Raw genomic sequence first — 16,646 nt, 5'->3', positions numbered from 1 at the left:
ACATGCAAAAAAATGAAACTTGATCACCAACTTACACCATACACAAAAATAAATTCAAGGTGGATAAATGAATGTTTATTTTTTCCTTTGGTTCCAAACCATTGAATTGAGTCCTGGTTCCTTCCCTTCACTGTTGGCTCCCTATATATTTTCCTTTATCTCACTTTCTATGGTCTCCATTTCTTCCTTTATTTTGCAGCCGTACACAATCATTTCTGTGAAGATCCTGATTACCAGTGTTTGAACTCTGCATCTGATAGGTTGGCTATCTCCTTGTCACTTAGTTCTTTTTCTGGAGTTTTGATCTGTTCTTTCCTTTGGGCCATATTTCTTTGTCTTCATGCAGCTGTTACAGTGTAAGGGGTAGGGCCTTAGGTATTCACCAGGGCAGGGCAACCCACTTTGCTGTGTGTGGTGCTGTATGTGGCGAGGTGTCAGAGAGGGATGATGCTGCTTGCTCAGTTCTCACCCTGCTTTCAGTCTCTTCCATTGCTTTCCACAAGTGGATTGTGATCTTTCAGGTGCTGCCCTAGTGCTGATTCCTAGGTGGATGCACTTGTGTATATTCTGTGGGTCACTCCAACAGACTCTTCTATGAGACTGGGAATTTCTTCCAACACCACAATCCCCACAGATTTTTACAGCCAGGGGTTTTGAGGCTGTAGTTTCCTGTGCTGGAACCCTGGATTGCGTGGTCTGTCTCATCAGTCGTTCCTCCTGGCTTATCTGTAGGCAAATACGGGATCAGCTGGTCTGCCAACCCCTGCCTTGTCATGGCTCCTGGCCTCCCTAGCTTCCTGTCTCTGCCCCTCCTACCGTTTGGATGAATGTTTCTTCTTCAACTCCTTCTTTGTCAGACTTCCATACAGTTAGATTTTCTGGCAGTTTTGGTTGTTTTTTGTTTTTAAATTGGTTGTTATCCTTCTTTTGGTTCTGTAAGGAAGCAAAGCTTATCTACCTATGCCTCCATCATGGCTGGAAGTTGAAGTTATTGATGACATTCATAATGTGGGCAAAAAAAATGGGTTTTAAGTAGCACAGACTGAGGGTTTATTTTTTGAAATATGAGAAAAGATAAGGCTTTTAATTTCTTAAAAATATGCTTTTAAGTAATGGGAACACTGTTTTTTAAGTGTTCTAGTTGTAGGATATCCTTGATTTTTAGTTTTTTTTCACAGAGCATTACTATTTTAAATTTTATTACTTTAATGAAGAAATCTTTAATATACACAAGAATGGTAAATTGAACATCTCATGAATCTATTTTTCAGCTCCAGCAATTATCACAATGTTTCCAATCTTATTTCATCTATCCCCATTGACCTATGCACTCCTCAACACTGATGTATTTTAAAGCAAGTCCCAACATTAGGTTGCTTTACTGTTTTGCTGTTTAAAATTATTAGTCTTATACAACTTGATTTAGATGTGTGTTTTCATGTGAGATTCCTGGGCCAAAAAGTTTAAACCTTTTAGAGTTCCTGATATTCTAGTGCAGCAATACATGATCTAGTGAAGCTGACTTATCCAACTCAATTCAGACAAGTATTAATCATCAGCTAGTTTATTGAAATTGTTAAAGTGAAAAATTGTGATGTGCCAGAACCATTTAATTTTAACTGAAAACATTTAATTATAGATCTTTTATTCACTTTTTTTATGTCATGGTAGGCATTTTGTTTGAAAATGTGTTCCTGATTTGGAGTTCTGCCTAACTTTTCATGCATACTAAAGTCATAATGTGATAATCATAATTTAAACTTTTAAAAATATATATTTTATTGATTATGCCATTACAATTGTCCTACTCCCCCCTTCATTCCCCTCCACCCTGCACACCTCTCCCTCATTATCCCCCCTTTAGTTTATGTCCACATGTCTCAAGTTCTTTAGATTCTATATTTCCCCTACTATTCTTGCCCTCCTCCCTATCTATTTTCTACCTACCATCTATGCTACTTATTCTCTATACTTTCTCCCCCCTTCTCCTCCTCCCATTTCCCTGTTGCTAACTCTCCATGTGATCTCCATTTCTGTGGTTCCACTCCTGATCTAGCCGTCCTCTTAGTTTCCTTTTTTTTAGGTGTGTTTCTTAATAACTGTGAGTTTGCTGTCCTTTCACTGTTCATCTTTTTTATCTTCTTTTTCTTAGATAAGTCCCTTTAACATTTCATATAATAAGGACTTGCTGATGATGAACTTCTTGAATTTGACCTTATCTGAGAAGCACCTTATCTGCCCTTCCATTCTAAATGAAAGCTTTGCTGGATAGAGCAATCTTGGATGTAGGTCTTTGGATTTCATGACTTGGAATACTTCTTTCCAGCCCTTTCTTGCCTGCAAGGCCTCTTTTGAGAAGTCAGCTGACAGTCTGATGGGAACTCCTTTGTAGGTGACTGTCCCCTTAGCTCTTGCTGCTTCTAGGATTCTCTCCTTCATTTAATCTTGGCTAATGTAATTATGATGTGCCTTGGTGTGTTCCTTCTTGGGTCCAACTTCTTTGGGACTCTGAGCTTCCTGGATATCCTGGAAGTCTATTTCCTTTGCCAGATTGGGGAAGTTCTCCTTTATTATTTGTTCAAATAAGTTTTCCACTTGTTGCTCTTCCTCTTCCCCCCTCTGGTACCTCTATAATTCGGATGTTGGAGCGTATAAAGATGTCCTGAAGGTTCCTAAGCCTCTCCTCATTTTTTTGAATTCTTGTTTCTTCATCCTTTTCTGTCTGGTCATTTTTTCTTTCTTCTGGTCCACTTGATTGATTTGAGTCCCAGTTTCCTGTCCATTACTATTGTTTTCCTGTGCATTTCCCTTCATTTCAATTAGTTTAGCCTTCATATGTTCCTCTAATTTGTGACTAAAATCAACCAGTTCTGTGAGCATCCTGATCACCAGTGTTTTGAAGTGTGCATCTGATAAGTTGGCAATTTCTTGGTCGCTTAGTTGTCAGCTCTGAGGCTTGAGTTCTTCTTGTGCCATAATGTTTTGGTGTGTTTGCACCTGTTATGTATGAGGGGTAGAGCCCTAGGCGTTCACCAGGGCGAGGCAACTCAGTCACTGGTTTGTGACACTGTATGCGGGGGCAGGGTCAAAGAGGGGCAATAGCAGTCCCCTCTGTTGCTTCCCACCGCTGGGGCCTGCATGGTCTGTTTCACTGCTCACTCCTTTGCTTGGTTTATCTGCAGGGGAATGACTGACTATGGTCAGCCTGCTGCCTTCCTCCCACACTGGGTCTGCCCGTTGCAACCCCATGCCTGGAATTCGACAACTGCCACCCGCGCCTGGGTCTGTCCATCCACGTATTTCTGCGCAACCCCCACTTGGCCAGCTGCTGGCTACTCCCCTCTTACCAGTCTGGCTGAAGGCTTTGTTGTTGTCAGACTTCTGTATAGTTCAATTTTCTGTGTTTTGGTTGCATTTTTGTTAATAAAACTTTTTTTCTTTAAACTTGGTTGTGGGAGGAGGCACAGTGTTTCCACCTATGCCTCCATCTTGGCCAGAAGTACTCATAATTTAAACTTTCAGGTATTTTTTTTATGTTTGTTTGTTTTTTGTGGGTTTTTTTCACCCTGAAGGGACAACATAAAGATTCTTACAATCCAATGTGGAATAGAGAATGCTGAAGAACTGTGCTGTCCTGAACAGTAGCCACTAGCTACATGTGCTTATTTAAATTTAACTTTAAAGTAATTTAAATTGGATAAAATTAAAAATTTCAGCAGCTTAATCCTATTTTATATGCTTAGTTATTACATTTCTTTATGGGGTACTACATTGGACAGCTCAGATTCTGAACATTTTCATTATTTTAAAAAATTTTTTGCATTTCTCTCATTGTAGAGAGTTCCTCTCCTGTGCACAATGTTTTCACTGCTGATTTATCTTCATATAATTCAAGAGTGTTTTTTTGTGTGTGTGATTGGCCTTATGGAATTTCCCAGAACACTCTACTTAATTTTTTGTGTTTGAAAAACTTTTTATTATTTGTTATGATATATTAAAAATTATATATATATAAATTTTAAAGTATAACAACAAAAACCTGTGACTTTGCCACACTATTCAGGAGCTGGAATAATTTACAGTGCCGTTACGCCTAACTTGTGCTTATTTTTATTTCTCTTTTACTACTTCCCTAATGTCCCCATAGCACCTAACCTGATTTTTATGTTTATTCTTCCTTTGATCTCTTTATATGATATAATAATACTTTTGATTTATATTTAAATAAACAAATGAATTATTTATTTTTTATTGTTTATGCTATTACTTTTATTTCTGTGTTTTCTCCCTTTCCCAGCCACACCCTCTTCCCTCTCTACATCATTCCCCATATCACTGTCCATGTCCATGGGTTGTGGACATGTTCTTTGTCCACATGGGTTGTGGACATAAATGTTCTTTGGTTAATTCCTTCACCATCTTTCATCCAGTACCCCCACCTCCCTTTCATCAGCTGTCAGTCTGTTCCATGTATCTGTGCTTCTGTTTCTATTTTTTTCATTAGTTTATTGTATTCATTAGATTTCACTGACTGGCTTATTTCACTTAGCATAATATTCTCTGGGTCCATTCATGTTGTTGCAAAATCTAGAAGTTTCTTCTTTTTTACTGCTGCACAGTATTCCATTGTGTAAATGTACCACAGCTTTTTTTAATCCACTTATCTACTGATGGGAACTTAGGGTGTTTCTAGATCATGGCTATTGTAAATAGCACTGCTATGAACATAAGGGTGCACATATTTTTTGTATTGCTATTTTGAGATATTCAGGATGTATCTCAGAAGTGGAATCACTGGGTCAAAAGGGAGTTTCATATTCATTTTTTGAGGACACTCCATATTGTTTTCCACAGTGGCTGCACCAGTCTGCATTCCTACCAACAGTGTACTAGCATTCCTTTTTTTCTACATCCTCTCCAGCACTTGTTGTTTACTGATGTATTGATGGTAGCCATTCTGACAGGTATGAAGATGATATCTCATTGTGGTTTTAATTTTCATCTTTCTGATGACTAGTGATGTTGAGCATTTTTTCATATGTCTACGGGCCATCTGTATGTCTTCTTTGGAGAAATGTCTATCAGGTCCTTTGCCCATTTCTTAACTGAATTTTTTGTCTTCCTGGTATTGAGTTTTGTTAGTTCTTTATAAATTTTGGAGTATAAATCCTTATCAGATGTATCATTGGCAAAAATATTCTCTAATACAGTGGGTTCCCTGTTCTTCTTGCTGATGGTTTCTTTAGTTATGCAGCAGCCTTTTAATTTGATGTAGTCCCATTTATTTATTTTCTTACTTGTTTCCAATGCCCTAAGAGATACATCAGCAAAAAATATTGCTATGTGATATATCTGAGATTTTACTGCCTTTGTTTTCTAGTATTTTTATGGTTTCATGACTTACATTTATGGATTTTTTTCAATTTTGAGTTTATTCTTGTGTATGGTACAAGTTGGTGGTCTAGTTTCTTTTTTTTTTTTTTTTGCACATACCCGTGCAGTTTTCCCAGCACCATTTATTGAAGAGATTGTCTTTGCCCCATTGTATGCTTTTTTTCACCTTTTGTCAGTTATCTATTGATTATAAAGTCATGGGTTTATGACACAGACACTGGCCGGCAGTGTCCACAGCATTATGGATGAGACAAGACAGACTACTGAGTCCTGTAGAGGAAAAGGGCAGCATAGCCACTCTCTCAATAGGAGAGCACCCCAACCCTTGCCTTGACAGGCTTTTATCGACTTTCTAATAGCATACATTAAAGAAGGTTTTCATTCATTATGCTTAGGTTTGCTTTAGGTAATTACTTTTTAGAGATAGCAATGGAAAGGAAGTTACTGATTACTTCTTACAGATTAACAAAGAAAAAATGTTGCAAATGAAAGGGAAGGATAAGAGTAATTGGTCTGGTTACACTTCAGTCCTTGGGAGAATTAGCACAGACTTCAGGAAGTTACTTTAAAGATATGCAGTAAGCATTTGCTGCCTGAACTCAGGGTGAGGGAGTTTTAGGAAGAGCAAGTCTCAAAGCAGCCTAGGTATAATGCAGTCCTTATTTCCCATGGGAAAACCAATCTGTGCAAGCCCTATTGGCTCCTGCAGGCCCTATTGGGCTTTTCAGTAGGGCTGAGCTACAATTGTCATTGCCAGGCAGATTGGTTCCCTATAGGTTTATTCCTAGGCTCTCTTCCTGTTCCATTGATCTATATGTCTGTTCTTATGCTGGTACCAAGCTGTTTTTATTACAGTGCCTTTATACTAGACAAATAAGTAGAAGCATATGCTGAGTTCATGGAATGGAAAAATTTTACATAATTAAAATGTCTTTTCTACCCAAAGCAATCAATACATTCAACACAATTCCTATTAAAATACCAATGCCATATTTTACCAAACTAGAATAAAATTTTCAAAAATTCATATGGAACCACTAAAGACTTTATATAGCCTCAGCAGTCTTACAAAAGAACAAAGCTGGAGGTATCACAACTCCTGATATCAAACTATACTATAAGGCCACTATAATAGTTTTATCCTGTATGTTTGTATCCCTAAGCAATGTATTTAGTTTTTTTGCTACTATTTATTATAAAAATTGTTTCATACTATATGGCATAGTCCCTGATTTTTTTCACTTAATATGATATTTATAGGATTCATATATGTTAAGTGCACAGTCTTCCAGACTGCAAAATATGCCAGAGACTTCTGACACCTGCTGAAAATTCAAGGGATCCAAGAGTCATCCTCATTTCAGATTAGCTAGTTACAAATTTGAGGATCTTCATGGACTCCCTCAAATTTGGTAATTGACTAGAACAACTCACACAACTCAGGAACCTAATACTATATGTATGATTAGTTTTATTATAGCATAAGAATACCAGCAAAAGGATTAGAACCAGCCAAAGGAAGAGATGCAGGGCAGAATCTGGGATGGTTCCATAGGTGGTTTCCATGTCCTTGGGTGCATTTTCCTGTCATTCATGCATGACAATACAGGGTGAGTCAAAAGTAGGCTTACATCTGGGAATATGCAAAACACAGAGTTTATTCTTACAGTATTATTTTCTACATGAACAATGATAAACCTACTTCTGCCTTATGCTGGATGCATGGAATATTGCCAGTCCAGGATGTTCTCCTGAGCTTCAGTGTCCAAAGTTTTTAATTGAGGCTTAATTACATAGGCATGCTTGATTAAGTTATTGCACATATGGTTGAACTTAATGTCCAGCTTTCTTCCTTTCTATGGAGTCTGATTCCATCTGACCCACGGACCCAACCCTTTAATCATATAATTCATTTTTCTGGCATGGGCAACTCCCACCAGGAATCACTGAGTAAATGTAAACAGTCAAGTGTGGTCCAAGGGCCTCACTATGAAAACAAAGACACTCCTATCTCTTGGGAAATTCCAGGATCCAGGAGAAATGCCTGACCTCCTTTAGGGAAAGTTAATTATTTTTACTACATAATAGTGAATGTAAAATTGTACTGTATTTTTAGTTTTTATTAATTAGACTTAACATTTTTTAAAAGCATATTTGCTATTTATACTTACTCTTTGTATGAAATTTTGCCACTTTGTCATTAGGCTGTTTAAGTTGTTTTCTTAGTACTTAATTATTTTGATAGGAGTCATTTATTTATTTACATGCAATTGTAAAATATGAATAATCAAATTTATTACCATCTTAACTTCTTTGAGTATAAATTCATTGGCATTAATTTCATTCGCATGGTTGTACAACCATCACTGCATTCAACTGCAGAATTTTTTCATCTCTCAAAATGAAACTATGTCCTCATTAAATAATAACTCTCAATTTCTTTCTTTCCTATCTCTATGAATTTCAATACTCTAGGGAACTCATATGAGTTGAATCATACAATGTTTGTCCTTTCATGTATGACTTATTTTACTCTACTTAGTATAGTGTCCTCAAGGTTCATTTATGTTGTAGCATGTGTCAGAAGTTTCTTTTTAAGGATGAATAATACTCTCTTGTATACATTTACTGTATTTTATTTATCCATTCATCCATTGATGGATACTTGGGTTGCTTCCATCTTTTGGCTATTGCGAATAATGCTGCTAGGAACATGGTGTACAAATATCTCGTTAGGTCTCTGCTTTTAAGATTTTGGGTAGATACCCAGAAATGGAATAGCCAGATCATATGGTAATTGTATGTTTAATTTTTTGAGGAACTGCCATACTGTCTGTTAGGTCAGAGTCGCTGAAGAAACTAGACGCAGTGAGCTAAGGAGTAGGGTTTATTAGGGGGAAATAAGGAGGAAAAGTGGAGCCAACAAAGGGAGGTTGGGACTCAACAGTGCTGGGGATTACAGAGAGTGAACAAAGGGAGGTTAAGATTCACTCGGTTGTTCTTTTTTTTTAAATTAATTTTATTTAGTTATTTTTCAAGTACAGTTTTTTTGTCTATTTCCCCCCTCCCAGCCTCCCCCGCCCCTTGCTCCCCACCTCCCTCCCATTTCCACCCCCCTTAGTTCTCGTCCCTGTGTCCTTCCTATTTGTTCCTCCAAATCCCTCCCTCTTTTTCCCCTTAACTTCCCTTCCCTCTCCCCTCTGGTCACTGTCCCCTTGTTCTCTATTTCAGTGTCTTTGTTTGGTTTTTTTTTCTGCTTGCTTGTTTATTTTATTGTTTAGCATCCTGTTAAAGGTATCGAGATCATATGGTATTTGTCTTTCAGCACCTGGCCTTAAGGCAGGTTTTTAAGCGCAAAAACCTGAGAAGGGTAACTGGTTGGGGTGTCAGAGTGATTGGCTAGAGCTGGTTGCTGGGTGTCATTTCTGCTGACCATTGTTCTTGATACATCTTTTCAGGCTGATGTTAAAGCTGCACCCTGATGTTATGCCTCATAGGCTGACCCCAGACCCGAATCTTAACCAGGCATCTTTTCGTCCTGGGTAGGGTCGGCAGGCAGTGTTCCAGGCAGGCATTTTCCCAGGCTACAGTTTCCCATGGTACAGTTTTCCTGCCTGGTGATTTCCATTCTTCCTAAGCCTACCTAGATCTGTCACTGTATTTCACATTGAACATACCATTTTATAGTCTCATCAGCAATGTACAAAGGTTTTGATTTCTCTGCATTCTAATATTTTTTATGGGTCTATAGTAGGGTCACTCATGTGGTGGCAGTTGGATGCCAGTGGACTACAGTCATCTGAAAACTTGATGGGATGTCCAAGATGGCTCAGTTGGATGATCACTAGGAACTTAGCTGGGGCTATTGTCCAGAGCGCCTACACATAGTCTCTAGCACAATGATCTCCGTATGGTTGGACTTCTTTCATGGAAGCAGCATTCCCCAGAGTTAAAGTTAAAAACCTTATATTCCTCATTTAATTTTCTTTTCTTCAGTATGAATTGTTTGGTGTTGTATATGGAGTGAAATATGGCTAAAGTTATTCTTACAAAATTCTATTTGAATAGTTCCCATTATAATGTGAATTTTCTGGTGTTGTATTAACATTTAAGCTATGGCTAACTTTCCCATATTCACCATTTTTATATAACTGGTAAGATATGGGCTATAGGTAAAGGTTATCCCCCAAACTCTTCATTTTATTCATAGGGTTTTTCTCCAGTTAGAATTCTCTCATAATGAGCAAGGACGTTGCTAAGTGCCTCCCTTTCTGTAGTATAACTTTCTGATTTCACATAAGGCATTATTGTGGCTAGAGGTAATCGCACATTTATTACATTTGTTTGGTATTAGGTATATTAAAATGTGGGCTCTGACTAAAGCCTTTGCACATGTATTACATTCAGATTCCCAGTTTTCACAACACTCATAGAGTTCCTTCTACCATGAATTTTTTGGTTTGAACCATCACCATACTGACAATATGCAGTTGTTTCTCTTCAGAATAAATTATCTCATACTGTGAACATTCTGAGTTGTTTGGTAGTATCAACCAAAGCCAACCAAACACAAATATGCCTCAGTAACCAGAAAATCCACTCCTAAGTATATACACAAGGGAAATATATATATGTACACCAAAAGCAAATATATTCACAAAAGCATTATTTATTATGATCCTAAGCTGTAAACAAAGAAAAAGTCCACCAAAAATAGGTGGATAAGCTGTGATACATTTATATGAGATTCTATACAGAATATACAAATTTCTGCCAAATGCACTAATGATGAATTTTAGAGACATAATGAAATAAGCCAAATGTAAAAAAAATTAATACATGGTATATAATTCAATTTATATAAAGTTTATAATATGCAAAAACTAATTTATAATGTTAGAAGTTAGAACTGTGGTTAACTCTTAGGAGGTAACAGCTTATTCCATATTTGCAATGAAAAATACAGTTCACTACTTTCCTTTTAAATGTCCTTTGCTTATAGCATGGTCTATATACCAACTGTGTATTACTGGTTTACAACCAGGTAGGTACTGAAATTGAAAACAAGCAATTTTAAATGTGTGTAGCAACTTGACAGAGAAAGTTTATGTCCTGTGAATCTAATAAAAGTTGGAACTTGTATTTTCAATGACTTTTGTCATTTATTTTGACTAGAATTCTGTGTGTGTGCTTTATCATCTAGTAAACAGTATGTTTATAGTGCCTTAAACTATTTAATATTATTACATTTGCAAGCAACATCAATATGGCATTTATTATGACTTTAAAGGTTTTTTATAAAAATAAAGTCACATCCTTTACTATATTTCCATGGTTTCTACCTTGTGAGTTTTCTGATGGACAATGAGGTTTGACTTGCAACTGAAGAACTTCCCACATTCTTTACATTCATATGGTTTCTCTCCTGTATGAGTTTTCTGATGGCGAATGAGGTTTGATTTCCTACTAAAGGCTTTCCCACATTGAGGACATCCATTGGACTTCTCTCCTGTATGTATTCTCTGATGAACAGTGAGGATTGCCTTCTGGCGAAAGGACTTTCCACATTCATTACAAATATAGGGTTTTTCCCCTGTATGAATTCTTTGATGGAGAGTGAGGGTTGTCTTTTGGCAGAAGGACTTTCCACACTCACTACAAATATAGGGTTTCTCTCCTGTGTGAGTTCTTTGGTGTACAGTGAGGGTTGTCTTCTGGATAAATGCCTTTCCACATTCATTACATTGATATGGTTTCTCTCCTGTATGAGTTCTCTGATGATCAATGAGGTATGACTTCTTTCTAAAAGCACTTCCACACTGAGTACATTCATAGGCTTTCTCCCCTGTATGTATTTTGTAATGTCTAGTGAGGGTTGCCTTCTGGCGGAAGGACTTCCCACAATCCACACAAATGTAGGGTTTCCCCTCAACATGTGTTTTCTCATGAAGAGTGAGGGCTGTCTTTTGACGGAAGGCTTTTCCACACTGATTGCAAACATAAGGTTTCTCACCTGTGTGAATTCGCTGGTGTTCAATGAGATATGACTTCCTTCTAAAGCTATTCCCACAGTAAGGACAATGAAAGGGTTTCTCTTCTATTTGAGATCTCTGATGCATAATAAGAATGGACTTCCTGCAGAGGAATTTCCCATATTTGCTATACGCATGGGGCTTCATCTCCATAAGATTTTGTGGATGGACACTTGGATTTGACTTTTTGGTGAAAGGCATTACATTTTTATTGTATCCAAAGAGTCTTTCTCCTCCTCTGTGAGTTCTAGTATGTGTAAATAACATTCCTTTCACAAGGAAGGAATTTTCACACTCATTTTGTTCAAATGATTGCTCTGCAGTTTGAACCTTCTGTTGTTGAATAAGTTCCTGTTCATTACTCAGATCCCAGTCTGTTTGTGTATAGAGATTCACTGCAGTATGAATTTTCTCATGCTTAGTATTTAGGAGTGATTTCTCCCATCCATTACTCTCACCAAATTTCTCTCTTACAGGGCTTATATTTCTAATGACCAATTCTGAAATATTTTTCAAAACCTTTCTATCAGGTTTATATTCATGTAGTGTTGTTTTTGAAATAATATAGTTCTTGCCTACAGTAAGTGTTTCCCCCCAAACATTACTTCTTTCCTTAGTTAGTCTTTTGTGGTTGATGAATACAACTGATCTAAAATGCCTGTTTTGGTATTCTTTAAACTTCATTAGAACATCTTCAGCTTTCCCATCTTCTTCTAGAAAACAAAATAAAATAAAGAACACTGTAAGACTTCACATAAATGTTATGAATTATATATATATATATATATATATATATATATATATATATATATATATATATATACAAATAACCCATTATGGGACAGTCTATCTCACTATTTTGATCTATAGAAAAGCCAAAATAAATTACTTGTTGTTAGGGAAAAATGCATAGAACATAAACACAAATCCTGCTATACTGTTGAAATTAGGATAAATTAGCATAAGAAAAGAACACTTGTATCTTTGCCATGTTGTGTTATAAACTACACTGAGCAGGTCTAATAAACACAAGGATATGTAAGCACAGGATAGTGAAAGTGGCATTATTCTTAGAATGGGCAGGTTCAGAGATAATGGAGTGAGCCTATCAAGAACCCTAACCAGTAAACAAGGAAAACTGTTCAGATAGAAATGAAAGCCTGTGTATTTTTTTCCTCGTGCCTAACTAAATTTTATAAAATACTTACATTTGTTTCTTTTTCACTTGCATTTAGCCCATCCATGGCTAATGAACTTTATTAACCACTCATTTCCTAGTTTTGAAAGACACAGTAGTCTATAGTTTAAACCCTAGCTCTCCATATAACTGTGATTTATTTTCTCTTGAAAGGGAAGAATTAGGAAAATATTTTCATTAAGAATTATAAAATAAGCCAGAAGACAATGCATACTTGCAACATGAAGATAATCAGTGACTGCTGCTACATCAATTTATTCTTCCAGGGGATAGTCAATAACTAAATTCTCCTGACCATCAATTACAATTTTTCCCATTCAATTTGCTGAATTACTTTTTCAGTGTCACAAAATGATGGGTTCAAGTTTTCCTGCCTTAAACTCTACTATTCCCTATTGGTACTGTGAAGGACTGGATTCTTCAATGTATGTGTATAGCACTGACTGACCTTACCTATTATTTTTCCTACAAATTCCTGGCTAAATCTTACTATGGCCCATATCTGATAGAGCAATTTTAAAGATGGGTTCATCTTAACCATAACCTGTACCTTATTTACAATAGCCCTAAACTAGAAACAGTCCAATTATCCATCAAAAGGTAAATAGGTAATATTGTGTCATGTAACTACACAATGTAATAAATACTACTCAGCAATTAAAAAAAAGAAAGGAAACCCTACTGATGACAAAAGGGATGAAGCTAAAACTTTTTTCAGAGTGAACAGTTTATACAAAAGAGTAAATATTGCACAATTCCATTTGATGTACTTCTAGAACATGCTAAACTTATCTGTATTGGTAACTGGAGTTACATTGCCTTCCTAAGGACCTCAGTCACATTCAGGGTCATGCTACTACCCAATTTATCTAAGCTTTCACATATGCTTTTTCTCCTTCAATGTCTAATTTGTCTGAAATTAGAATATAATTATAGTCTGGACCACCCACTCCAAGAAATTTCAACAACCTGCTATTTTAATGTGAATGTTCTATATAAAATGCTAAATTTGAGAATATTGCCTTCCCAACCGTAACTTATGCCCTTGAGAGTCAATATTTTATTATCTTCTTTACATTAATACACTGTTATATGAGGCAAAGGTATTGATCTTGGCATGATATAGAGAACAAGTGGGCAGCGACCAGAGGGGAGAGGGAAGGGAACTTAAGGGGAAAAAGGGGGAGGGTTTTGGGTTGTGGGATGGGGGGGGGGGGGGGGGAGTCTTGGCTTTTATAAAAAGAACTTACTATTAAATGAGTTCTGAATGGATGAGAAAGATGTTTTCCCTGCACAGTACCATAGATAATCAGGTAACTACTATGTCTAGACTTTGTTACAAACTACAGTAAGGAAAAGTAACAGAGGGGACCTTATTTTGAAGGAATTGTTAATCAGATGAGGAAATAAGCCTCAGATAAAAGCAACATTGAATGACATACCAAATTATTAGATCATATCAGAGGATGTGACTGTTTGCCTGTTACAAACACTTAGTGGAATGTGAGTGCAGAAAAAAGGAACTAACATGGTTTGGAGTAGTCAAGATACATTTCATGCAGGGAGTGTAACCTGATCTTTTAACTAAAGGGTATGTAGCATTGTGTGGTAAAGAATATGACCTTGCCCAATAAGAGGTCTGACATTTGCCTTTGGCTTCTGCAGGTAATCTCTGAGTCCACAGAATTTCATGCTTAACAGGAATGTATTTCTTTGCTTGGGAGCCTGTGGCCAGCTACAAAGTAACAGTGTGATTTAGGGTGGGGTCTTTGAGTCGGGCCAACAATGTGATTTAAGCTGGGGGCTTTGGGTCACACGGTATCAGCTTGACCTCTTAAGGAGCTGAAAACTGATATCAGCCATATGGACAATCAATCAAACTTATGTGATTGAGCCAAATATAAATTTTTGATACTAAACTCAAGTGAAGCCTCCCTGATTGGCAATATTTTATAATGTGTCCAAAACTCCATAGAGAGAGGACTACTAGAAGCTCCATATTTGGTACTTTCCTGGGCTTGCCTTATGTGCTTGGCATGATTTTAATCTGTATTCTTTCTTTGTAACAAACTATAACTGTGAGGGTTATAGTTTTCAGTAAATTCCATGAGTCCTTCTAGCAAATTATTGATACTAATAGTAGTATTGGGGACACTTGAATTTATAATTTGTGTCAGAAATGCAGGTGGTTCTTATGTATACTACTGTACCCTTAAACTTTGTAGTTGGCCAACTTTGCAAATATGCATATGAGCACAAAGTAGCTGTCACATAATGAAAGGCCCAGTGGTAAAAATTAAAATCAATTGCATGCAGGACATTTGGGAGACTAGAAAAAATAGAGATTAGTGAAAGTTCTCAGTCACAGAGAGAAATACATTTGGAATGACCAGATGGGATATTACTCTGTCAGCCCTTGGGGGAAAAGGAATTCAAATTTTTATGGGATATTGTTTCAGCATACTGACAATACAAATTGAAAGAAAGAAAAGTCATGGCAAACCTACAGCAGTCCATGCCTGGAATAATATAGCTTTCATCTTAGATGTCAGTGGCAAATGAAAATATTTTACTCTGTGAAATATCTTTACACGTTCACATAACACAAACTGTAAAGAGATAATTAACAAAGTATAACAGAGATCATGGACTCAACCTGCTACAACATGGGGCTGACTTGGGGGACAAAATGATACTTGATGAAAGAAAATGAAGGAATAAGCCAAAGAACATCTATGCATAACCCACAGATAGGCAACAGCATGGTGATAGCCCGAGGGAAGAGGGAGTTATGGGGCAGGGGACAAGATGTGCAAAGGTGGCAAGAATGAAGACATCTGTAACAGTGTAAACAACAAAAATAAAGTTCAAAAAAAAAAAGAAACAAATGAGAGTAAGGTAAAGATAATGACAATTGCTTCTTTTTTTTAATTTTAATTGTTGTTCAAATACAGTTTTCTGTCTTTTACTCCCATCCCAGCCAACCACCACAGCCATCCCCACTTCCCTCCCATTCCACCCACCCTTGTTTTTGTCCACGTGTCCCTTAAACTTGCTCCTGTAAACTGTTCACCATTTTCCCCTGAAATTCCCTCCCCTTTCCTCTCTCTCACTGTCAACCTGTTCTCTATTTCAGTGTCTAGGGTTATATTTTTCTTGCTTGTTTGTTTTGTTGTTTAGGTTCCTGTTAAAGGTGAGGTCATATGGTATTTGTCTTTCACTGCCTGGCTTGTTTCACTCAGCATAATGCTTTCCAGTTCCATCCATGCAGTTGCAAAGGGTAGGAGCTCCTTCTTTCTTTCTGCTGCATAGAATCCCATTGAGTAGATGTACCATAGTTTTTTGATCCATTCATCTACTGATGGGCACCTAGGTTGCTTCCAGCACTTGGCTATTGTAAATTGTGCTATGAACATTGGGGTGCATAGGTTCTTTTGGATTGGTGTTTCAGGGTTCTTAGGATATACTCTTAGCAGTGGAATTTCTGGGTCAAAAGGCACATTCAATTTTAGTTTTTTTAGAAAATTTCCATACTGTTTTCCACAGCCTACAATTCCACCATCAGTGCACTAGAGTTCCCTTTTCTCCACAACCACATCAACACTTGTGGTTTGTTGCTTTGTTTATGATGACCAGTGTGAAGTGGTATCTCATTGTGGTTTTAATTTGCATCTTTCTGATGGCTAGTGATACTTTGCATCTTTTCATGTGTCTCTGAACCCTCCATGTCCTCCTTGAAGAAGTGTCTGTACAAATCCTTTGCCCATTTCTTAATTGGGTTGCTTATCTTCTTAGAGTGGAGTCATATAAGTTCTTTGTATATTTTGGAGATTAAACCCTTCTCTGAGGTATCATTGGCAAATATGTTTTCCTGTATGGTTGGTTCTCTTTTTATTTTAACACTGTTTTCTTTAGCTGTGCAGAAACTTTTTATTTTGATGCAATCCCATTTGTTTATTCTTTCCTTAATGTCCCTTGATCTAGGGTACATATCACTAAAAATGATGCTGTGTGAAATATCT

At 37.0% G+C, this 16,646-nt stretch overlaps 1 protein-coding gene across 5 annotated transcripts in view; it reads right to left on the bottom strand.

Annotated features, from left to right (window-relative positions):
• Window positions 1-10,244: 10,244 nt before the first annotated feature.
• ZNF382 (zinc finger protein 382) overlaps window positions 10,245-16,646 on the bottom strand; it is a 135,406-nt gene continuing 129,004 nt past the window's right edge. For all 5 annotated transcript variants that reach the window (XM_053666617.1, XM_053666616.1, XM_053666618.1 and 2 more), the window contains one exon: window positions 10,245-12,139. In XM_053666617.1, the coding sequence (XP_053522592.1) occupies window positions 10,716-12,139 (1,424 nt within the window). In that variant the 3' untranslated portion in view covers window positions 10,245-10,715. The remainder of the gene's footprint in view (window positions 12,140-16,646) is intronic.

Source organism: Artibeus jamaicensis, unplaced genomic scaffold, assembly GCF_021234435.1.
Source record: "Artibeus jamaicensis isolate MK-2021 breed Jamaican fruit bat unplaced genomic scaffold, CSHL_Jam_final contig_464, whole genome shotgun sequence".
Classification (NCBI taxonomy): domain Eukaryota; kingdom Metazoa; phylum Chordata; class Mammalia; order Chiroptera; family Phyllostomidae; genus Artibeus; species Artibeus jamaicensis.
The sequence above is the reverse complement of the archived record's forward strand: the minus strand, read 5'-3'. Positions and strand labels throughout refer to the sequence as shown.